This window comes from Acanthochromis polyacanthus, chromosome 15, assembly GCF_021347895.1.
Source record: "Acanthochromis polyacanthus isolate Apoly-LR-REF ecotype Palm Island chromosome 15, KAUST_Apoly_ChrSc, whole genome shotgun sequence".
NCBI classification, from domain to species: domain Eukaryota; kingdom Metazoa; phylum Chordata; class Actinopteri; family Pomacentridae; genus Acanthochromis; species Acanthochromis polyacanthus.
In genome coordinates, this window is record NC_067127.1 from 27571282 (window position 1) to 27596578 (window position 25297).

At 39.9% G+C, this 25297-nt stretch overlaps 1 protein-coding gene and 2 long non-coding RNA genes across 6 annotated transcripts in view; 2 read left to right on the forward strand and 1 right to left on the reverse strand.

The window, feature by feature from the left end:
- LOC110971188 (sodium/potassium/calcium exchanger 3-like) overlaps nt 1-15416 on the forward strand; it is a 323311-nt gene extending 307895 nt beyond the window's left edge. For 3 of the 4 annotated variants that reach the window (XM_051959597.1, XM_051959599.1, XM_051959600.1), the window contains 2 exons: nt 11084-11149; nt 11272-15416. In XM_051959597.1, coding sequence (XP_051815557.1) covers nt 11084-11149; nt 11272-11421 — 216 coding nt within the window. In that variant the 3' untranslated portion in view covers nt 11422-15416. Of the gene's footprint in view, nt 1-10920; nt 11150-11271 lie in introns of all 4 variants that reach the window. The other variant, XR_007947010.1, reaches the window with a different exon arrangement.
- Nucleotides 15417-18040: 2624 nt separating this feature from the next.
- On the forward strand, nt 18041-21306 carry LOC127537417 (uncharacterized). The gene is made up of 4 exons (XR_007947039.1): nt 18041-18621; nt 18716-20392; nt 20490-20812; nt 21185-21306. It is a non-coding gene; the product is annotated as an uncharacterized LOC127537417 (long non-coding RNA).
- Nucleotides 21307-22752: 1446 nt separating this feature from the next.
- LOC127537421 (uncharacterized) lies at nt 22753-24190 on the reverse strand. The gene is made up of 3 exons (XR_007947044.1): nt 23739-24190; nt 23537-23644; nt 22753-22964 (listed from the first exon to the last, which is right to left on the reverse strand). It is a non-coding gene; the product is annotated as an uncharacterized LOC127537421 (long non-coding RNA).
- Between the last annotated feature and the right edge of the window lie 1107 nt (nt 24191-25297).

Consider the following 25297-nt stretch of genomic DNA (forward strand, 5'->3'; position numbering starts at 1 on the left):
CAGAGGTCATAGTTGCATGATCACAGTCACAATTGCACTGTACTCTGCATGTGGACATAGCAACCATGTTGTCTTGTGGGGTGTTAAGTTTGTCCTGGTGCCAAAATATCAAAAGACATGTTTCCTCAGTTTGTTTGTTTCACATTGATGATCTGAATAATTACTAGCTGTGTTTCCTAACAAAACCCGTAGGATGCGTTCCGGTGTGTCTTTGTTAAGGTGTACTAGCTTGTTGTCTGTTGTGTCGGTTTCAATTGAAAGATAATTGTATTCTTGCACTCTTCCTTTTCTCTTCACTATCCCCCTTTGTTGTTGTTTTTTTCTTTTCCTCTCTTCTCGTTTCTCTCTTCCTGCCTTTCCACTGTCAGGTCCGGCAAACTTATGAATATTTAACTAATCAACAAGTATTCAAACTAAATAAATTACTGTACAGTATCAAGGGGAGTCTTATACTTATAAACTCCCCTTGGAAAAGCAAACTTGTATGGCACAATGCAGCAGCCAGATCCCCATTCTGTCTGCTCTGTTGCCGGACAGGACAAAAAAAAAAAAAAAGAAAAGAAAAGAAAACCACCATCACATTACACAAAACCAGGCTATGTTGTAGCCTCTTTCTCTCATATTCATATATATATATATATATATATATATATATATATATATATATATATATGCATATACATGTTTATACACACATAAAAAAATGTCTTCAATGGGTTTTGAAAAGCTTTATTTCATCAAGATTGATCTCCTCTGGGCCACAGTAGTGTAACAAACTTCAGGGTGAGGAAAAAAAAAGTCATCAACCACTGCTGTACTGGCCTCACTAAACGTTTGCGTGTTCAGCTATCCAGTGCGTGTAAACAGCTGGCGAGGAGAACAACAAAAAGGAGGAATGCCGACCCATCTTCATTTTCTCCTCTCCTTTTATTCCACACACGTTGTGTAAAACATAAAGCTGTAAAACTAGACAGAAATAAAAACACATTTTAGCTAATGTCTGTCTGAATCATATTCGAATCCATATTCAACAAAGACATTGTTTTACTTTTGAGCAGATTGACCGTGTGAAGCTAAGACGCTTGCTAACAAACGGTACATCAGTTTTCTTCCATATATCTCTCATTCACTTTAGAAAATAGTCATCAAAAACACATGACAATAAAACTCACCGGCACTGCCCCCGTGGGGGAATCACAACTGATTCGGGTTTGAAGAAGAACTAATGGATTTCACATTTGACCACGAAGAATAGCTTGTGCTAACTGAAGGCTCGTGTTGACTAGCAACTGAAATCTCGTTCCAACGAGAACAGGAAACAGAAATTATACACAAAGGCTGCTATTGCCAAAGGTGGCCAATAGATGGTGTTAGCGCTCTGTAAATAACCAAGGAACACCATGTAGAAACACAAAAATGAATGAATGAATGGTCTGTAAGACCAACACAACTGCAGTTGTGGGTTATCCCTAATCAGTGTCAAAAACTTGCCCTCTGAAAATTAAATTTTCAGACATGTGTGCGTGTGTACGCTCAGACTAAGTGCTTCATTAAAAAGAAAATAAACACTTACGCATTTAAACGGTCGGCAATGCTTTCCCAGGCAGCGTCTCGAGCTTTATTTATCGCAACCGTGTTGCCTTTTCTTGTGATAATCTCCCTGTAGTCCTCGTACAACTCCGTGAGAAGTTTCTGCTCCGCCGAAGAGAAAGTCTCCGCTCTGTTTTTAGACATGATATCATCATTTCGACGATCGACACGTTGGGGCTTTTTATCTCCCCCGGACGTGCGCTCAGCTGCAGCTTGGATCAGCCTGGCTTGAATAAGCGTCTCTGAAAAACAGGTGAGCCTCGTTCGTGGAACTACTTGCAGCTGAGATTAAAGTTGCCACTTATTCAAGCCACGCATACCGGCGTAAGCCCAGCCTGTTTTAGCCAGCTTCGTGGAATATCCCCCAGGCCTGGGAGAAGTATCGCTCCTTGTTTCTCTATGATATGACAACCCAGGGTAAGAATCTTCGCTTTATCTCTTGGAACCTAAAGGGTGCCCACAACCCCATTACAGTTTTTTATGATTGCATAAACACTAAAAACAAAAGAATCACATAATTATCAATACCTTACACTCAAGGAGCAAAACACGGGACCAGATTTTCACCACTATAAACACAAAGTCAGCCTCACACTTTTTGCAGAACAATACACACAGTCATTTGCAAAACACTAAACACACTTGTATACATTAGACACAGACGTATATCATGATGTCACTTCCTTGCAATTCCACAGCACTGATGGACAAATCACCACACCCATGAGCCATTTGGTTAAACACCCACATCAGGTGTGCAAACACATGATTGCTTTATTGTAGACACACCAATCAGGTTTGAGCACTATAAAAATGCAACAGGTGAGTTCACCTGCTTTCCACCAAAATGGAAGCAGCCAGAGGAAGACGAGTGAGGATGAGAGGGGGAATCCGTGGAGGACGAGCAGGAGGTAGAGGCAGAGGTGGAGGAAGAGGAAGAGGAAGACCTGAAGCAGGAGGAGAACACCCTCAAAGAAGAAGAGAACCAAATTTGTCTAATGAGATTTGAGCAACACTAGTTGATCACGTCGTGAATCATAGATTGACGCTGAGAGAAGCTGGACTAAGAGGTATGTGGAGGTATGTATTGTTCACTTTAACATTGTGATGTTACATACTGCACACGTAATAATTTTTACATGTAAATTTACTGCATACTAGACCTATGTTGAAGTACACAATCTTGTCTTTCACTGTATTTCAGAGAGTTTTATAGATGGATGCTGAGGAAATCCCACATGAATTTATTTACATCGATGAGGCAGGGTTCAACCTCAGTAAAGACAAAAGGAGAGGCAGAAACATCATTGGCCACAGGGCTATAATTAATGTCCCAGGGCAACGTGGGGGTAACATCACCCTTTGCGCAGCCATTTCCCTGAATGGGAATGCCAATATGGGCCCTTACAACACAGATCAAATTATCAGATTTTTGGACAGATTGCACAACCTCCTCTAGTATATTTACTGGGAGGAGGTTGTGCAAAAATGTCCAAAAATCTGTCCAAAAATCTGACCCCCAAATGCACCAGAGCCACTACATTGTCATCTGGGACAATGTGTCATTCCACCACTCTGCTCTGGTCCAGAACTGGTTTCAGCACCATCCACTGTTTGTAAACAGTCCTATACCTTCCACCATACTCTCCATTTCTAAACCCCATCGAAGAATTTTTCTTGGTATGGCAGTGGAAAGTTTATGATCTCCGGCCCCAGACTCAGATGCCCCTCATTCAGGCCATGGAAGAGGCTTGTGAACAAATTGACGCTGCAACTGTGCAAGGATGGATCCGTCATTCAAGACGGTTCTTCCCACGTTGTCTTGTCAACGAAGATATTGCCTGTGATGTAGAGGAAATTCTCTGGCCAGATCCAGCTAGGCGAAGCGATGTTAGAGTATTTAATTTATTTTACTCGGATTTCTTTTTGTTTTCTTCATTTTCTTTATATATTTTCAACCTGTACTGGTAGTACAGTATTTTTATTTGTCTATTTTGTGGGTTTACAGTGTTGGGATATGTTTTCTTGTGATTGTCTATGTTGACTGAATGTGGTTATATAAAGAAAATTAAATCATATTTTCAAAAGTCTGAAGCATTGATCATGTGATGTGTTTGAATTTACTATGTTGTATATTTGCACTTTCTCTGTGTACTTCACTTACAGTAATCTATTCACTGAGAGGTCCAGAGGTAGAATTGCCAAAGGTAGAACTGAGATTGAGATACCAGAGGTAGAACTGCCAAAAGTGTTTTAAGTTAAACACAGCAGTGTGTAACTTGTTCAAACAGAACTAAGCCTTATGAAATGTATGTGTTTCATATGGTAACATAGTATGGTTTTTATAAATGTGTATATAGTTTTTACAATAGTGTTTCATTTTGCACAGGATCTGAAGTGTTTTCCATATTGTGTGTGTGGTTGTGCTAATTGTGTGTAGTGTTTTGAAATTCCGAGCCCTGTTTTCAAAATCGTGTTTAAGCAATTGTAAAAAAACTGTAAACGTAACAAGTTTATGACCCATTTAAAGCAACTCAGGGGTGATATTGTCTTTCTACAGGAAACTCACCTCTGCTCCTCAGAGGTTAACCGTATTAAGTGACCCTGGATAGAGTATGTGTTTCACTCTAAATTCCCAGTAAGGGCAAGAGGCGCATACATAAGTGTTCCGTTTGAGTTGTCAAATTCCATTGAAGACCCTAATGGCCGATTTGTGACTATTTCTGGCAGACTTTGTGGCTTGTCTGTGGTCATGGCATGAGTTTTTGCACCTACGTGGGATGACGATAAATTCGTTACAAATGTCTTCTCCTCTGTTCCTAAAGTTGATGACTACTATTTAATTATTGGCGGTGGCTTCAGTTTGATTCAGGATCCCTCCTCTAACCCCCAGATGTTGTCTAGATCAGCTAAAGGTCCTAGACACATTTAGGATCAGTTTAGGTTTATTTGACCTATGGAGAGCCAAGTCCCATTGAGACAAAGCTTTTCCTTTTTATCACACGTTCATCATTCATATTTGCGATAGATTTTTTTTCTCATGGATCATTATTTTTTATCAGAGGTCCACTCATGTCAGGACCATAGCATTGTCATTTCAGACCACGCCCCGGTTTCTGTTGATATTAGCTTTTCCAAGCGTGCTCCCCCTTGTAGACAATGGAGACTTAACTCTAACTTGCTAGCCCAAGCTTCCTTTAAAGACTTCCTTCATACGCAGATCTCCTTGTTCTTTGACACTAATGATTCTCCAGATATCGCTAGATGCCCTCTATGGGAAACTTTCAAGACTTTTATGCACAGGCAAATTATTTCATATGTTTCAACCCTAAAGAAGCTAGAAAGGGTGGAGTCGGAAACACTCACCAAGGAGATATTTAGGATTGACAATTTGTATGCTTCCGCTCCTACCCCTGCTCTTTATAAAGAATGCCTCCAGCTTCAGTCCAAATGTGATTTGTTATCTACAAGTAAAACACAGAAGCAGCTATTTCTTGCTAAACAGCATTTCTTTGAGTTTGGGGTTAAAGCGGGAAGATTATTAGCACATCAGGTGCGTACAGCCACACTAGCCAGATTGATCCCCAAGATCAAACTTGCATCAGGAGAAGCTATTTCAGATCCTATTGAGATTAATAAAATATTTTATTCTTTCTACTCTCATCTTTAATCCTCACAATGTCTTTCGGATATCTGGGATGGAGATAACCCTTTCGATAAGATAATTTTTCCTAAAATAGATGAAGATTTGTGTAAGGAGCTGGGTGGTCTAATTTCTACCAAAGAAGTACAAGAAGCAGTTATGTCACTTCAAAATGGTAAAACTCCAGGTCCTAATGTGGAGTTTTTTAAGCTGTTCTCAGTCATCATTACACCAGTCCTCCAAAAAGTGTATGATGAATCCTTTGCTAAGGGCCACCTCCCTCCCACCCTGTTGGAGGCCTCCATTCCTGCTTAAGAATGCTAAAGACCCTCTTATTTGCGGTAGATATAGTCCCATCTCTCTATTAAATGTCCTGTCAAAGATCCTACCCAAAGATCCTGTCAAAGATCCTAGCCCAACGGCTACAGCGGGTCCTATTAAGTGTAATATCAACTGATCAAACAGGTTTCATGCTTGGAAGGCACTCATTTCATAATACAAGGAGGCTGCTAAATATTATCAGTGCTCCTAGCTCAAACATTCTAGAAGTGAATATCTCACTAAACGCAGAGAAGGCCTTCGACAGGGTGGAGTGGAGATTCCTTTGTTTTGTTTTGCAAAAATTTGTTTTTAATTCGGAATTTATAGCCTGGGTTTAGTCCACACAAATGGACTCAAGTCTGCCCCATTTCCTCTTCATCGTTAGAACCAGGCAGGGCTGCCCTCTTTCCCCCTTCTTCTCATAGCCATTGAGCCTCTAGCCATCTGGTTACGTCAGGAGGGTGGGTTTGAGGGCATCACCAGAGCTGGGAAGATTCATAAATTATCGTTGTATGCCGACGACCCGCTTTTATACGTGTCTAATCCAGCTGCCTCTCTCCTAAAGGTTCTAGATATATTCGACAAATTTGGATCCTATTCAGGCAATAAACTTAACCTCCACAAGAGCAAACTCTTTCCCATTAATTCACTGGAAAAAAATATTCCCCCATCCTTTTTCCCTTTCAAATATGCTATAGATGGATTTAAATATGTGGGGTGCATATTACAGATTCGATTAATTGACTTTTCTCCAAAAATGTCTCTCTTCTTCTTGAGAGGTGTAAATTAGACTTGACAGATGGTCTGGTCTCCCACAATCCCTAGTAAGTTGTGCTAGCTTTGTTTATCAGTTTTCACATATCCCCATTCTTTTTAAAAACAATTTTTTTAGATCGCTTGATTGACTCATTGGTTCCTTCCTGTGGGGTAATAAAAATCCATGCATCAAAATATCAGTGTTACAGCTCCCTAAGGCTCTTGGCGGCATAGCATTGCCCAATTTCTTATACTATTACTGGTCCTGTAATATTCATAAACTTTTGTACTGAATTACCAACACATCAGATGAAGAGCGCCCTGCATGCGTAGATACGGAACTGGCATCTTCTAAACTTTCTCTTAATTCCCTGGTCTGCGCTCAACTCCCTTTGACTGTCTCCTCAAACCCAATGGTAATTAACTCTGTTAGAATTTGGATTCAAATTAGGAAAAGCCTGGGCCTCCACAGGGCTTCACAGGGAAAAATATTGGAAAAAATGATACCGTATTTTCACGACCAAAAGGCGCACTGTACCAAAAGGCGCAGTCTCAGTTATGTGTGCCATGACTGTATTTAACACACACATAAGGCGCACCTGATTATATGGCGAGGGTTTTATATACAATCCCACACTTCCCCCTTTAACGTTCTCATGGTGTCCTCTACTACGTCGGCCTTACAACAACAACACACACACAAGCATACAAGTGTGCGTATTTAAAAATAGAGCTGGAGCAAAACTGAGTTTGGTTGTGCTTTAAGTATTGATTACAAAGTACTCAATTTTTTTAAATCATCAATAGGCGCTGGCATGGTAAAACACACGGATAAAACAAGCACACAAGTGTGCATATTTAAAAATAGAGCGGGAGCAAAACTGAGTTTGGTATTCACATTTTTTTTTACCGGTAATCGTCATCAATCAAACCCATGGAAGTCCTCATCCTCTGTTTCTGAATTGAACCGCTGCGCTAAACCTCCATCAAACATGCCAGGTTCACTTTCTTCACTGTCAGAGTCACTTTTCGTGCCGTGCGGCGCCTCGGAAATGATGCCGGCTTTTGCGAAAGCTCGAACAACAGTGCCAGCAGACACGTTAGCCCAAGCATCTACAATCCATTGGCAAACTGTGGCGTAACTCGCCCGGCGCTGCCTTCCACTCTTAGTGAAACTGTGGTCTCCATCGGTCATCCATCGCTCCCACTCCGCTCGCAACCTTACTTTGAACGGCCGGTTCACACCGATGTCCAGCGGTTGGAGTTCCTTTGTCAGGCTTCCCGGAATGACAGCAAGCTGAGAGTTCATTTGCTTCACTTGTTTTTTCACATCGGCTGTGAGATGGGCACGCATAGAGTCACAGATCAACAGCGATGGTGATGCGTGGAAAAAACCACCTGGTTTATGTCCGTCGTACAACAACACACAGGACGCACTGCACCATAGGGCGCGCCGCACAATTTGAAGAAAATCTAAGACTTTTATGTGCGCCTTATAGTCGTGAAAATACGGTAATTTGGAAGTAACCTGTCATACTGTATCATATGTCATATTGATGTCAATGAAATTGCTTCCAATAAAGACAGTTAATAAAAAAAGACTGATTACTGTGCACCACACTAAAATGGTTAAGGACCAGAGCTGAGCACTAGGTACTTACTAAGAGCAAAAAAAAACTCCTCACTGTAAAAGTATATTGGGAGCAGCTTTTTCTGATTTCTATGCAGAACACTGTGATGTTTACTGAACTGTGCACTGTTAAATGATTTAAGAATATGGAGTATTGTTACTGTTTACTATTGTTCTCAGGTTTACTATAAAATTTATAGAGTGCTGCTTATTGTATATTATTTTATTATTTTAAAACTTACATTACTGCAAGGAACATTTAAGATTGTTTTCCCACAGATCAAGGGTAAAGATTGTTATTGTTCAGTGGGATGTATTGAGTAGCACTTATTTTGAGTAAGACTGATTAGCATATGATGTTTATGGTATGCAGCTGAGAACTGATTGCTAAAAGTACAGAATATTATTTCTTGTTTCATATGTAATTGGCAGTAAACATTGTAAGAAGTGGAATTTGACAGGTTTGTAATAGTGCTGTTTTTGCACAACATTTGTCACTTAATTGCCCTCATGATACTGTTGTTGAGCTTACCAGTTTTACACAACAGACAGATGTTGCAGCTAATGATGTTATAATTCATGTAAACAAGAAAACAAGTCCATCATAATTTTAATGTTAACACTCTAAAATGAAAAGGTAATTTACACCTTTCCTATTGGGTAAAAGAGCCAATAAAAACATGAAAAATACTTTGTAAAAGTGAGAGGTCGGTAGCAGCTTTCATTTTTTCTTATAACTTTTCGGTCATCAAGGCACCTTTCCTCTGAATTAGGTGAGGTTATGACTGACATTGTAAACATAGTCAATTTTATAAAGACAAGACCACTGTAAACAAGAGTCACAGGAAATAATTGAAAAGCAGTAACCTAGTGTGAAGTTCAAAATCAGACATCGTGGTTTAACTAGTGTCTAGGATGTGGTTTGAAAGTACAATGCTGTGCAAAGGTTTAAGCACTAAAATGAGTAGGAGCAGTCCATGAATACACCTAAATCCAACCAGTATTTGGTGTAGGCACTCTTTCCCCTTAAAAACAGCATCAGCTCAACTAGGACTTGATTATAATTCATTGTGATCATGCATACAGACAGCTGCAGGCACCACGAACATGTAGTTGTTACTATTTAAAATATTTTCAAGTCTGTCTATACCTGCATTTCAGGTTGCATTTCTGTAGCATAGTTCCCACTCAGCTTCATGTGAAGCCCAAAATTTATGTCCACACTGCAACTACGCTACAGTGGACACGGACAGTGGGAAATACATAGATCTACTGCACATGTATGAAATGGAGTCCGCAAAGTGGACTTCGAGCGAACTAAAAAGATCACAGGTCGAATAAAACTGCATGCTTTCCACATGTGCATGGGTCCGACCGTCCACACTTCTGGCTGTCAACTGCATGTGTGCCAAGGAAAGAAATGGAGCTTCTCATTGTCATGGCCCCTGCATCCTCTGTGCTGCGCTCCTGGCCAGCTGTCAGCTGTGGCTTATTGGGAGCGGCTGTGGAGGAGCAGAGCCGCTCCTAATCTACAATCAACGGCTTAAAACCTGGCTCTCCCCACCATTCGGCGGTGGGCCATTGACTGAAATGCTTCTGTCTGGGTTGCTCTGTTGCTGACACTTCCACCAACCTCTCTGCTCCGGTCTCCCCCTGCCGCTCTGGATTTCCCTGTCTGCTCCGGCCTTCCCTCCCGCTCTGGATTTCCCCGTCTGCCCTGTTCTGCCAGGTCCAGCTCTGGAGCTCTCCCTGCCGGACCCAGCTCCGGAACCCTGCCCCTGCCCTGGCATCACAGCCCTCAATCCCCGCTGCGTCCAGGCAGCCACCTGCCCGGTTCCCCCGCTCTGTCCTGCCCGGCCCAGCTGCTCGGTTCCTGGAGCCTCTTCCCTGTCCCTGCCGCGGCTCCCGATCCCTGGACCTTTTAGTTTGTGAGTTATATCAGTCCTTGTGTATAGTTTGAGCCCGTAGTGAGGCCTGTTTTAGTTAGTGTTCTTAGTTTAGTTCGAGCCCTGTTCAGTTTATTTTGTGCCTCCCGTGTGGAGTTGTTTTTTGCATTGAGTTCATTTATTAAATCCTGGTCTGAGTATCTGCCTGTCCCTGAGTGCCTGCTTTTGGGTTCAAAACCCCCCACGTTCTAACATTCATAAATGCTTGTTTTGAGGAGAGAGTAAGGTAGTTCTCAGTCATCCACACCATTATATTTTATTGTTACAAAAGTTGTAAATGAAGAAGCCACTTCCTTGATTTGTAAATGCTTTCAACTGGTGAAGCCTAAACTCACTGGGAAGTTCTCAATATGTGTTCTGTGTCTGTCCACTGTGCTGGGCTAATGTCAGGTAATAATGAACTGTTGTAACCTGGAAAAAGTCCAAAGTCTCAAACTTTCAGAAACATCCACAGGACTGGGTCTATCATGTTTGATATGAGAGACATTTCAACTTGAAACTTCTTGTAGAATAAATAGAACACTGTGCTGTCCACCTTTAAGGCCCACATCTGTCTTGTGGAAGTCATGAATTGCCCTTTAGGTGTTCTCTAGTGCCCCTTCCCATAGTTAGTTGTAGTATATAAAGAAATATGTGTGAGACCACATGCCATCTGTCCTGGAATCTAATCAGTGCTCAACACAAATCCAAATTAGCTACATTGAAACAAATCTACTAACTTCATGGTGCTTCACAGGATTAGCACTTTTTGTGGTCAGTTTTTTTGAAGAAGTTTTGTATGTGAAAATAAAATGGGAACATGGATCACTCAATCATTGCAATGTATAGAAAATACAATATTGTACCATGGGGCTCCCTGGTTTGCATTTCGACCTGGACCCGGGATCTTTCTGCGTGGAGTTTGCATGTAGGTCCTGGTACTCTGGCTTCCTCCCATGGTTCAAAAACATGCTGAGGTTAATTGATAATTCTAAATTGTCTGTTGGTATGAATGTGAGTGTGCTTGTTTGTCTCTATGTGTAACCCTGTGCTAGACTGGTGACCTGTCCAGGCTCCCAGCTGCCTTCACCATAAGTCAGCTGGGATAGACTCCAACCGTCCATGACCCGAATGAGGATTAAGCAGTGTATAGATATGGGATGGATGGATCTTTTCCCATCCCATAACCTCCAAGGTTGATGCGTCTTCTTCTTGCAGATCAAACTAAACAGCAAAGGACTGATTTTCTCTGTGGTGCTCCTACTGGCCTCTGTGTTCATGACGGTGAGTTTCTGAAGGACACTCTCTGCCTCTGATAGCTTTCCGCTTCTTCATACCACAGTTCTCTTTATCACTCTTTCTCCTGATGAGCTTGTCTGTCCTCTTTCTGCCTTCTGTCTGTGCAGGTCCTGGGAGTTCACCTTAACAAGTGGACGCTGGACAGACGTCTGGGTTTAATGTGTCTCCTCCTCTACGCCGTCTTCCTGTGCTTCTCCTGCCTTATCGAGTACAATATCTTCACCTTTGTCAACCTGCCCACCTGCCGGGACAACTGAGACACACATTTACACTACACACTACACGCACATGCAAACAGGGATTGGTGTTTACAAAGAATCCAAAGTGAAGTATTACATAAGTAGCTTGTAGTGTTCAATGACAGAAATCTACACCTAATCAGTTAAAATTAATTGCAAATATGAAATAACTCACACTTGATTCACACTGTTTCCTGCTTCTCGTTTCTTTGCTGAGACGTCATCCCACTTTGGTATCTTTCCTGCGTGTTTTCCTGCTCGGTGTAATATGGAGCTGCTCTGGTGTTTACTCTTGACCAGACCAGAATGTGGGACTGATTCCAGGAGCAGAGATGGAACTGACTGACTCATTACAAGCCCTCACATAGGAGACACCGAGAACAACTGACACAAACCAACATTTACAAAAAGAAAACATCGACTGCTAGTTTCTGATATAAGGACCTTTCATTTTGAACCTCCTTGTATTTAGGTGTAATGTTTCCTAGCTGCTAGCCTTTCCTGAAAGGAGAGGCAGGTCTTTTAGATCTACTAGTTATGAGTAAAAATGATAAAAAGGAATTATGTAAAGGAGTGGGAGGGGGTAGTTTGGCACTGTGGTGCAGATAATGAAGGGCTGTTCAGACAGTCACTTGTCACATCTTTAGGCAGAGAACAGAATCTGTTATGCAGATGAGCATATTTTCAAGCACCATTATCTTCTGACTACTTTTACTTCCATCATGTGGTCATAATTAAGTCTGCTGAGTGAGTTTTCCAATTATTTCCACCTCCACAGAACCAGGGCGTTATCCCCTCACTTTTATATAAATTATCTAACAGCTGTAGCTTTTCTGTTGTTGATACTGGTATTGATTAGCTATTTTCCCATTTTCCTTCTGTAAATAGCCCACTCCTGTAAATATCCCCAGCTGTCCTATTTATTATTTATTCATGTCATATGCACATTTGTCCTCTGGAGGTCATAAAAAACACCTTTCATACAAGGTTTCATTTCTGGAGTCAAGAGTCCACACCAAGACCTCCTCAGACAACCACTCGTGTACAAAACACGCACAATTTCCTATGAGGGTCTTTTGCTAATTTCATTTGATTTGGATTTGTAGTCCTGTATGTGGATGTGAAATGCAGAAATTTAAGTTGCACTGAAAAGCTTTGCAGGCAGACAGAGGCAGCTCCTGCTAATACATGCTGATTATAAGGAGAAGATCCTTGTAAAATGAAGCAGGTGGGGTTCATGTATTCAAGAAGCAAATGTGTTAGTGTGTTTTTTCGTGGAGGGAGGGGAGTTGTTGTCACAGTCTGCACTGACACCCAGGAACAGAAATAATGGACTGCTGCTTTTTCTCCTCTTGAAGACACTGACCAAATAGACTCTAAACAGTGGGGTGGCATTATTCAAAATGTCAGCTGGATGAAGTTTTTCCTCTGTGGTGGATAGACGTCCTGCTTCGCTCCTGTGCAGCCCAAAGACAAAGTAAGTCATTTAAGTGGGAGTAAGGTAATAGTAGAGTAACGATGCAGGACTTTAACCCCAACTCTTTAAGGTTAGGGTAGTTCCACTTTATTTTTATCCAGGAGTTCTTTGTATTTTGTAATGCCTAATGTCTAGATTTGTCCAGATATGGTAGGTTTGTGGTACATAAATATTCCTACTAGTATTTAGAGCATGTACAGTGTGGTTTGTGAAACCCTCCAGGGATTTGGATTCCACTGCAGGCCAGCGAAGTCACACTGTTCCTCAAAGACTTTGAGTGTCCACTTGTCAGAGTGTTGATTCTCACAGTACCCATCAAAATGTCAACTTTGCAAGCACATTGGTTCATTTGAAATGTCAAGTGCCCTACCCATGTTTTTTTTTCCCGCTAAGGAAAAACTATTGCTAAAACTAAAAATAGTCTGACTTCTTTCAGGTACTTAATTAATTTATTGATAATTAATATAAAAGATCAAATCTAAGAATTTCGGTCTTTTGAATGTACAAATAATTAATGTTGTTTTTTTAAAATATTTCCTCTATATTTATTGATTTCTCAGATACAGGCAGATTACTCTGTGCTATGACCGGAAAACAGGGTGTAAATCTCAAGTAATGCAATAACTACGAGCTTGCAGATATGTAAATATGCCACTTTACTATTCAAAGAAACATTTATAGTAGAGTTTAAAAATGTATTCAAATTGTAAATGATGTCTGTCAATATCAACTTGTCATTCTTCATGAAATGATTTATCACTGACAACAATAATCTAAAACAGGACTGTTATCAACATACAGAGCCAGACAGCTCTAAACATTCTTAATAAGCTAAACTGTTCAAATCATTATCAGACATTATTTTAATATTTGCAAGATGGGAGCTCTTGATAATTGCACCTGGGGTAACCATTTTATTGATTATTAGCATGTTTTATTGGGGTAGAAATGGTGTATCTTTTCTTAACTGTTTCTTCCAAAGTTCCCCTGAAATAATTCACTAACTATTCATTCTAAGTATGATAATACGCTGAAACACTTTACAAAGAAAAGGTTGCAGGATCTGATTTCCAAAGGAAAGCTGTCAACGCACATTTGTACCGCCCCCCCAAAAAGATTAAAGTTAAGAGTGAAAAAAAATCCCTCAACTTTTTGGTTAGAAAATTAATGATTTGACTTGGGAATTCAAATTATGAGACAGTATGTCAGAATCATCAGGCACCAGGAAAAAATGATGGAAACATTAAAGACACAGTAAGGACCAAAGGTTTCCCTTCTCTGCGGTGAAACCTAGAGTCCTGCATTCACATGTATAACGGGCCAGAGCATCACACTATCCTTTGCATTTTTCCCATTCTGTAGTTAAATGATGAACACACACCTGACCCATCACATGATTTGTAAGAGAGTGTGATTCATCAGATCAGGCCATGGTCCAGCTCCTACACCCGTGTACCTATTGTCCTTAGATTCTTCAGCATGTGGAGGCTGGCCAGTCTGTAGCTATTTCTGGAGATGTTCTGAATTAATCATCGAGGCATTACTGTATGGTCCTTGTCAAAATCACTCTAATCCTAATGCTGCCCTTTTGTTCCTGCTTCCTAAATATTGGAACACACACAAGTGACTGTTCAAGATTCAGTGATTTTAGTCAAATCAAGAAGTGGATAATTCATACATCGTAGCATTTTATCACTAGCTACTAACTCCCTCCTGCTCAGTCTTGGTAGGCTGACCATAGTTAGCCTACCATGTCAATTGATATGCTGACTGTTAAAGACAAATCACTGTCATCCACCATGCCTGTATAAACCAGGAATTTTCTTTTGGTTTATTATATTTATCAGAAAATATCTGTATCCAGCACTTTACCGTCAAAAACTCCTCGTATGCTACAGGGGATTTGGTTCAATACATTCTGTGCTGCTATTCACTGCAGGTACCAAGTCTCTGAAATGAACCAAAATGCGACCTAAATGCTCACATTCTGAAATGAGGCATATTGTAGACGAGATTTCTAAATAATTTGTGATATTCACATGGTTATCACCCATTGCTGATGTACATATGTATATAAATAGGTGTAAATGTATTAATATATTTTTTGTCTCAATCTGTATATCTGTTGAATATATTTTCATAGATCCTAGGTGTCCCTCGTACTCCCTTTTGTTTTGATGTGTGTAAGACCTCTGATGCCATCGTCCTTTGTTTACTCGCATGGAAATATTTCAATATAATAAATTATTTATGGTAAATCTTGACGTACTTTGGGATGAAAGTCTAAAGAGTTTTTAGATGGCACTGGATGTAGTTTGAACTGGATATCCTAGCTGACAGTATGCCGCTGCTAACATAGGACATAAGAGATGGAGAGTAAAAGTGATTGCAGATGATGTTTCTCTGCGTACCCAAGCTACAGAAGAAACTTTTCAACAGAATGGTTTACTTTGTGTTTAGACGTTTGAAATGTACTTTTCGAGATCATTTTGCTACCTGAGCATTAATAAAGTTGTCTTTGCTTAAGGTAACACCATCTTTTGAGTTGTAGTGAGTTTTTCTTGGACCTGTTAACTCACGCATGCATGCAGAAACACACCTAAAAGGACTTACCAATAGTTTTTTATTTTCAAGTGCAGTTCTGTTTATATTGTACCAATTCACAATATATGTCATTTCAAAGCACTTCACACAGTAAAAACCTTGTAAAGAAAAACTCAACTAATCCAAATCATTCTCTTTGAGCATCTTTTTAGTCAATGGGAAGACTGAGCTCCTCTTTAAAAAGAAGAAACTGAAATTATTAATTTCAGTTTCACTGAATTCAGTTTCACTGAATTATTCACCCCCTTGAAGTCAGTTGCACCTTTGGCTGCAATCACAGCAGTGAGTCTGTGTGGATAGGTCTCAATCAGTCTTGCACATCTGCCCACTGCAATTTTCCTCCATTCTTCATTGCAAAACTGCTCAAGCTCTGTCAGGTTGCGCGGGTATCGGGCATGAACAGCCCTTTTCAAGTCCAGCCACAAATTCTCTACAGGATTGAGGTCTGGGCTTTGACTCGGCCACTCCAGAACATTTACCTGGTTCTTTTTTAACCATTCCTGTGTAGTTTTTGCAGTATGTTTTGGATCATTGTCTTGCTTGAAAATAAATCTTCTCCCAAGACGTAGTTCTCTTGCAGACTGAAAAAGATTGTCCCCCAGGATTTCAGTGTATTTTGCAGCATTCATTCTGCCCTCTATCTTTATAAGCCTTCCAGGTCCAGTTGCTGAGAAACATCCCCACAGCATGATGCTGCCACCACCATGCTTCACAGTGGGGATGGTGTGTTTTTGGTGATGTGCAGTGTTTGGTTTCCGCCAAACACGACGTCTTGTCTGATGGCCAAAAAGCTCAATTTTGGTCTCATCAGACCAAAGAATCTTCTTCCACTTGACCATGGAGTCTTCCACGTGCTTTTTGGCAAACTCTAGTCGAGCTCTAATATGACTTTTCTTCAACAGTGGCTTTCTCATTGCCACTCTCCCATAGAGCTTTGACCGGTGAAGAACCCGGGCAGCAGTTGCTACATGCACAGTCTCTCCCATCTCAGCAGCTGAAGCTTGTAACTCCTTCAGAGTAGTTGTAGGGGTCTTGGTGGCTTCTCTCACTAGTCTCCTACTTGCACGGTCACTCAGTTTACGAGGGCGGCCTGATCTAGGCAGATTCACACAAGTGCCATATTCCTTCCATTTCTTGATAATTGATTTCCCTGAACTCCGGGGGATGTTCAGTGCCTTGGAAATTTTTTTGTAAACATCCCCTGAATTGTACTTCTCAATAACCCTTTCCCTGAGTTGAGTAGAGTGTTCTTCTGTCTTCATGGTGTAATGGCAGCCAGGAATACTGATCAACCACTCTCTGGACCCTTCAGACACAGGTGTTTTACAACTCAATCACTTGAAACACACCCACACCATTCAGGTGATCTTCATTTCACTAATTGTGAGACTATTGGCAACAATTTGATGGACCTCTATTGAATTAGACCATTAAATTAAAAAGGGGGTAAATAATTATGCAAACAATTACTTTTATTTATATAATTTTCTTTCATTAACATTACTTTATAGAAATCTGTTTTCTCTTTGACATTAAAGAGTTTTTTCCAATAAATTTTTGTGTTAAGAGAGCCAAATTTTATTGACCATGATTGATTTATGAAAACAATAAAAGGGTAAAACATCAAAGGGGGTGAATACTTATGATAGGCACTGTAAATGGTAGATAAGAATAGAGAGAGATTTTAGGGAACTGAACTGGGCCCTGTCTTAGACCGACCCACCCGCCCAAACCACGCCATCCCGGTACAGACACAGGAGCTGACGACTCAGGAGTTTCTGGTGACTGGCTCCTTCCAGCAGGAAGTGGCCGACAGGTATGTGTTTTATATGAAGAATATATGAGTTTACATTTGTTGTCTAAATCCCCTTTGGGTCTGATATAGGTACATGATGTCCTTTAGGTCTGGGATATCACAATTATCCCTCAGCGCAATAATGCCAGCTGTTTTGGATGACATTATAAACATGACCAGTCAATACATCAGGTTTCCTCACACTGTGGGTGAACAGGCCAACATTAAATGGCAATTTGCAGCAATGTCCGGTTTCCCAAATGTAATCGGCGTAACTGACTGCACTCATGTTGCTGTAAGGGCTCCGAGTGAAAATGAATTTGTCTATGTGAACCAAAAAAATGTACATTCAATCAATGTACACATTATTTGTACATCGGACATGATCATAAATTTAGTGGCACGGTGGCCTGGGTCAACACATGATTCATTCATCATGATGCACAGCAGTGTAGGGAAAAGACTGCAGGCCGGCGCAGCGTAAAATGCCGTGGATCAGCAGCTTATTTATATGCAGATACATTCATGAGTTACTTTGCATTGACCATTCATGGTAAAATGTGGGTGTGTTGTGGGTGGGATGTGAGGTGGAGCTTCTCTCTGACAATTGCGCAGGTGGATACCTGCGCAATTGTCAGAGAGAAGCTCCGCTGAGAGCTCCCACATAACATAAGAAGATATTCACCAAATCAGAAAAACACGGAGACTGTAATTTTACTTGCAAGGGTACCACAGCACAGTGTAACAAGACACATTAGTGCGAGCTACAAAGACTGCTCCCATACGAAGTTTATTTTATACACAAGCAGGAATGAAAACATAGCATAAGATAAGAAATAGCTCAAGTTACACAAGGGGGTGTGCTAAGCTGAAAGAGTGGAAATATATGGAGTTATATTTGTGCCACAATCCTGAGCGCACAGTGTGAAATTTTGAGCACAGAAAACAATTTTGAGCAAAGAAAAACTTAATCTGAGCAAACAAAAATCTATTCTGCACTCAAAAAATATATTTTTATATTTGCAACTATCCACATACACACACAGTCTCAATGTTTTTCACTCGGTTTTTCACTCTGCTCTCCTGTGGATCTCTGCTCTACGTCCTCGCTACGTCTCTCTCGCTCTCGCTCAACATCTGCTCTCTGCACACGCTCAAATCTGCCTTCACGCTCGCTCAACTCTGCACGGCGTTACAAATGTGCCACAATTCCAGCCAATCACAGACTTCTAATACTATCCAATCGGGTCCCTGTTTCGGCCGCCTCTCGGAAGCGCTGTTAAAAACGATCGCTAAATCAACTGGAGTTCTGCTATATACGCTGGACTACGACAGATTTTCGGTGAGTATTGTTTTATTATTGAATTACATTAAATAAAGCACTATTTTGTTTAGTGTGTTAAAGTACAAGTGTAACGTTTAAATCCACATTTCAGAGCCACTGGACCCTCGTTTAATTAGCCAAGATTAGCAAAGCTGTACCATGTCGGATCCTGAACGACAACACAACGGTGCACCACATCCACATGTAAGTAGTTGGTTTTGCAAACATATTTTGTCATGTAAGCTTGCATGAAAGTCTGTGTGTCTGTTTCATTGATTTGTATATTTCTATTCGCTTGCTAAGGGGCACTAGATTTGTTGGCTGCTAGCTCAATCAGTAGCTCTCACTGCAACAATTAATTCACAAACTTGACAAACATACGAACTGATGGAACAGATACACTATCTAAGAATAATGCTTTTGTTTTTACGTGTAATATTCAACTGTGATCTTCTCACAGCTCACTAAAATAGGATGTGTTGTTTGACGAAGTTACTCTGTGCAAGGCCCTCTGTCCCTTGTCCACATTGACACAAATCATAAACTCATAAGGTAAATAAGCTTGCTCAGACTAACTATTTCATTTAAAGAGGAATGTCATTAAAAATACTTCAGTGAAGTTTATCTTGTTTGTTACTTGGGAATACATTATGGAGCCCCTAATTTAAACATGTCCCCCAAACATCTTTTAATAGAATATTTGCATTCAAAAAAGGTTGTTGCAATTTAGAACAGTCTGCAATTAGCTGACACGACTCACACATGAGCAGCCTTATTGAAATAGTACTCCCCATCTTGAACAGGTACAACATTGCAGTCTTTGGTGGAGTGGATGGCTACTCAAGGAAGGTCATTTTTTACTCTTAAATTTATATGACTGTATGTATGAAGTTTTGCAGCTATAAATCAGAGTAATTTGATCCTTATGTATATATCAGAAACTTGGACATGGCTGACTTAGCTTTATGAACAGCCGTTTAAAACTGTAGGTACTTTTATCATAATCTTCAACCAAAGGGTACAGATCATTGGTGATGGCTTTGGAATAATAAATACAGCCAAGTACACAGAGATCAGTATGCCAGCCTTTCAAATTGGTTTTGAGTATTTGTTTTAGCTAGTGGCTTTCAGTATGAAATTAATGATAATTATAACGTAATCAAACATTTAATATCTCATCTGGATACATTTTTACATACAAGTAATCTGAAGAGCAATATTGTCTTTTTGTAAGTGCCCTGTATATGATCATTGATACGAGTGAAGCAGAGCTTGTCACACTTTCACCCTACCATTTCTAGCACAAAAACATTAATAAAAAAGTTATTTAAAGATGTAGTATATCTCAGATAGTAACTGTTGGCAGAACTACAGCCCCATTCACTTTGCAGAAGGTAAAATGAATATAAAGTTGTGTATTTGAGATCCAATTTTTTTTTTTGCTTCATTACATTTTTTGAATATTATTTAAGCGTGCAATTGGTTCAATGAAAAATTTTGCTGCATTGGTTTCAGCTGTATGTGTCTAATAAACTCATTGTATGGAGTGTTTTTGTTTGTAGGATATACCACATTGATGTTTTTTATAAAAATAAAATAACACAACAAATGAGATACCAAATGCTACAAAGAACAATGTTATAATATGCTGTTAGCTAAACACAGATCTGTACATTATCCATGTGGTTTTACTGCAGGTCTTGTGCTTGGATGCTGCAACAAATAACAGAGCACAAACTGCATTCTCATTCTTCATCACATCGGTCCAGCTTCATGGCTTACCGTCAAGGTATTCTGACCTGATTATCTAGTTATATGAAGTTTGATTAAATCTGTATAAGTTGCATTAACTATTACTGATACAACTTTATTTATTTTGGTTACAGGGTTAGGGCAGATCAGGGAGTAGAAAACCTGGATATTGCACATTTCATGTTTGCCACACGAGGAACAGGAAGATCGAGCTTCATCTCTGGAAAAAGTACCATGACATTCTTCACTCTCTGGAAGAGGATGGTCTACTTGATATATCTGATGCCACTCTTCTCTTTGGTGTGCACTACGGCTTTGTCCCCGACTCCGGGCAGATCTTGATACCTTTATTGAAGGATGGAATAATCATTCTCTGCGGACAGAGGGAGGTCTCACCCCTGAACAGCTGTGGTGCATGGGACATCTACAAGATCTGGACGAGGGAGAGAGACTCGAGGTACAATGTAAAAACAAGTAGGACATGTATTTTAAGAAGTTGAGTTGTAAGACTGAGCAGTACGTATCTGCTACACATTCTGAAAGATTAGACTATTACAGACTGTAGTTTACAAAGCCCACATATTTTCATAAAATGAAGAGTACTGTACTGTTTATAAGGCCTGAATCAGGAAATATGTCATGATTTGTGGGATGATCCTGATTTTTTTTTCGTTTCTACTACTTCTAATGAAGTAATTTCTATGCTGATGAATAAAAATAAAGCATCACTTTTTGTAATGTTGTGTTTATTATTAAAAAAACTCACACAAATACCAAAACTGTATTTCAACAAGTATCCATTCCTGACTGAAATGTTTTGAATTCAAAGGACCTTCAGGACCCAGGCGTTGACTGGGAGAGTGCTGTGCTGCAGGAAGACTCTCATGGCACAGTTGTGGTTCCTGAATTTGAGTGCCCACTGGATGATGAAGCCCTGGAAGAACTTCAGAGAACTATCAACCCTCTGGAACATTCAGAGTCACATGGTCGTGACTTATACATCAGGTTCTTGCAACAGGTGTCCAACCAATAGACATTTGGACAAGAACTTGAAAGTCAACAAATATTCCAGCACAGTGACAAAAATTATTGAAGCTTTTCTAACTAATAAAAGCAATAGAACCCTGTATAAAGGGAATCTGTATGACTGAAGAGAAAGTCAAACACTGTCTGAGCTAACAGGAACAATTGTTTTGCTTTTTTCATTAGTGATGAACATATTCTATCAGTTAATGTTTAGAAATAGCTTCTCATTTTTTGTTTCAGATTACCAGAGAGCTATTTCTGTTAAACTCTGTGGAAGCCACCACCATCTAACTGCTTCACTCATAAGTCTTCTGAATTCAGTGTAAGTGTTGAGATGCTGCACTGGAAAAGTTACTGTACGAGTGCATGCACTCACAGTTTGGTAACAAATGGAGTGATCTCCAAGTGGCTCCCTGCATTCGTGGTCAAACATGAATATTATTTTGAAATGTCTCTTTTCATCAGGGAGGATGGGAATGTGGGCTTGCCCGGTCAACCACTGGAGCACATGCTGAACTCCAAGAGAGTGGGGCTCCTCAACTGCAGCACTGTGATGTTTAAAATATAAGAAATAAAACATGTTACAAACAATTTGAACTTAAGGAATTTCAATTTAAATAATCATGTAGTAATCGTGTAATCATCTTATAGCCTGGTTATTATCATCCTGGAAGAGACAACCCCATCATGATAAGTGTGAACACTCAGAACTACTTTGTTTTGATTTGCTGTGACGCTTGCTTCTGGTGTGTTGGATAGCTATATGTTATTGCCATTCAATTTTGGTTATATAGAAATAAATTGTTAATAAAGTAACCTTGTTCGGGGTGGGATTAAATAAGTTCTGTCTTCTTCCCACTCCCTTTCGAACATGTATGATTTGTAAATTTATGTGATGCCTTGTTTTCGCTGCGGTTTTATTTTGTATAAGCTGCATCGGCTGTCTGTTAATTTCATGTTCGAAATAAGTAAATTTGTAAGAAACACAAACATATTCTAATTAAAAATACACCTATTTATCGTCAATGAGCCATCTCTAATGCTTACAACTAAATGCCTGTGCAGCAATAGCCCTTATGTACAACGAAAATAAATTACAAATACAGGAGTGGGATGTGATACAAAAATACACAATCCTGGCCTTACAAACCTGTTGCTTTATGCAAGAGCCATCCTCCATAAAGATCTTCCATTTTTGGGAATGTTTCAGCCAGGACCTTTGAAATTTGACAACAAAGAAAAGAAAGAGAGAAATAAAACACTACAATATAGACGTTAACATGTAATTTGGGTTAAAAGTGTTGCCCAATGACCGCCTTAAACACGGAAAGTCAAAACTCTGAACTGACTACTGTACCTCTGCATGGTCACTGTGGTCAGGCAGCGACACCGTTTGTCTTCCCATGCCAGCTTGAAGGAGTTCAAGCTCCTCATCTGGCAAAGGTGTGAAGGGTGTGTTTTTTGGAAGCAGATAAAAATTGAGAGTGATGGTCTTGCTGGTTGTTCTAGGAGGCTGCTTGGTGGAAGTTAAACACCTCTTTTTACCTCGACTAAAGTTTGATCTGAAGTATCCTGGAAAAGCTCTGTACAGGACATATATATGTATGCATTTATAAATAATATAAATAGTCAAATATTAGATAATTTGATTTTTTTTAGACTCTCTCAGTTCTGATTATATATGAATTTAAATGTCTCTGTTAAACACATCCACAAACCAAATGAGAACATCAAATTCACAATATCACGAATAAAAACCTATGATTGAGTAAACATGCAAACGTTGCCATCTCTTGCTGTACAGTTACATTTCTAGGCTCTGGCTGTCTGGTCCCTGTAGGGCTTGGTGAACTAGTTGTGGCCATGGTGTTAACCAACAAAGTTATTAGATTTCTGGCTGCTAACTCAACTGCACTTTGACCCTAAATCAATACCAAATATAAAGTTAATATGTTCTGTCAAAACACAAGTATTTAACACTTTGAAATCAAACACTAATGTCCAACAAAGTTTTCATTAGCTATAAGGTTAGCTTAAGCTCTACAGCTTTGACTCCTGCTTGTAAATCAGCTTTAATCTGAAAGGTTGGTTAATAGAAAGTTTAATCAAAAGCACAGCTAATAAAAAATTAAAAAACCCAAAAATCTTAACTAACCTGACATGGTGGCGGAGTATTTGGGTTGTCATTATTTGGATCTGTCATGCTGTTTAGCTAGCACATCTGCTAAATCCCTCGTTTTGTTGCGGAAGCAGGACTGACTTTCTGCAAAACCGTACCAAAACATTACACCTGTATTTAACACACTAAACAAAATAGTGCTTTATTTAATGTAATTCAATAATAAAACAATACTCACCGAAAATCTGTCGTAGTCCAGCGTATATAGCAGAACTCCAGTTGATTTAGCGATCGTTTTTAACAGCGCTTCCGAGAGGCGGCCGAAACAGGGACCCGATTGGATAGTATTAGAAGTCTGTGATTGGCTGGAATTGTGGCACATTTGTAACGCCGTGCAGAGTTGAGCGAGCGTGAAGGCAGATTTGAGCGTGTGCAGAGAGCAGATGTTGAGCGAGAGCGAGAGAGACGTAGCGAGGACGTAGAGCAGAGATCCACAGGAGAGCAGAGTGAAAAACCGAGTGAAAAACATGGAGACTGTGTGTGTATGTGGATAGTTGCAAATATAAAAATATATTTTTTGAGTGCAGAATAGATTTTTGTTTGCTCAGATTAAGTTTTTCTTTGCTCAAAATTGTTTTCTGTGCTCAAAATTTCACACTGTGCGCTCAGGATTGTGGCACAAATATAACTCCATAGAAATATACTGGGATGTGGAGACTAGAGAGAGAGAGGGAGAGATGTGTGCAGATGGAAGTGAGTGAGTGATATTCTGATAAAATAGTCATGTAAAATACTATGCACACACAGTTAATGCTCTAAGGCTCGATTATGATAAATGTATTTACAAATTCAACTCTAACAGCAATCTTCCAGCTGGTGTGTAATTTATAAAGGGGAAATTGCGTGCAGCTGTGCATACACCCAGTTTTATAAATCAGAATATTTTTTGGCGTACGCCTATTTCAGATTTTCGGCGTACACAAACTTTTAGTATGGATCCTATGCAATGTTTTATAAATGAGGCCCCAGATCTGTAGAGATGGTATGTGACTGAAGAATTTCATTTAAAGTTAGGCATCCATCAGCTGATAAGAATGTAAGACTTCAACAGATCAAGGGAATAAACTCTGAAACTAAGAAAAAGAACACAAATGTGACAGAAATTAGCTTAAATAAGAGCTTTTTTGTAGAGCACTTCGATGTCCATTTAGAGCTAATGTGAACTGGAACATACTGTCCTGGCTAAAGATAAACGAGAGATTTAAAGTCTACTTGCTAAATTTGACAAGAGATATTATTCTTACTAAATTACCTAATGTACTTTATCAAATGCTATGCTTTAGTTCTGATGTACATCAGTACGAAACTAGACATACCATAGAGGGCTGATTTGAACTACCTATAGTAAATGGAAACGGGGGGGAAAGTACTGTGATGTACAAAGCTATGATTGGTTGGAACACTTTGCCTGGTGGCATCATTAATGCAAACAGTAAACATCAGTTTAAAGCCCTTTTAAAAAGGCATCTTTTCACGAACTAATTTTTTCTGTCCAGAGGTTGTTCTTGTAAGTGGATGTGAAGCTCACAATCCATCCAAATGCAATCAACGGCCACAGGTCATAAAATAACTGTCTTATTGACTTTGTGTCTAGTCATAGGAACAAGGGTTAAACTGGGTCCCATCTTTGGGATGATGGTATCCATCCATCCATTCTCTATACACCGCTTTATCCTCACTAGGGTCGCGGGGGGGTGCTGGAGCCTATCTCAGCTGACTCGGGCGAAGGCAGGAGAC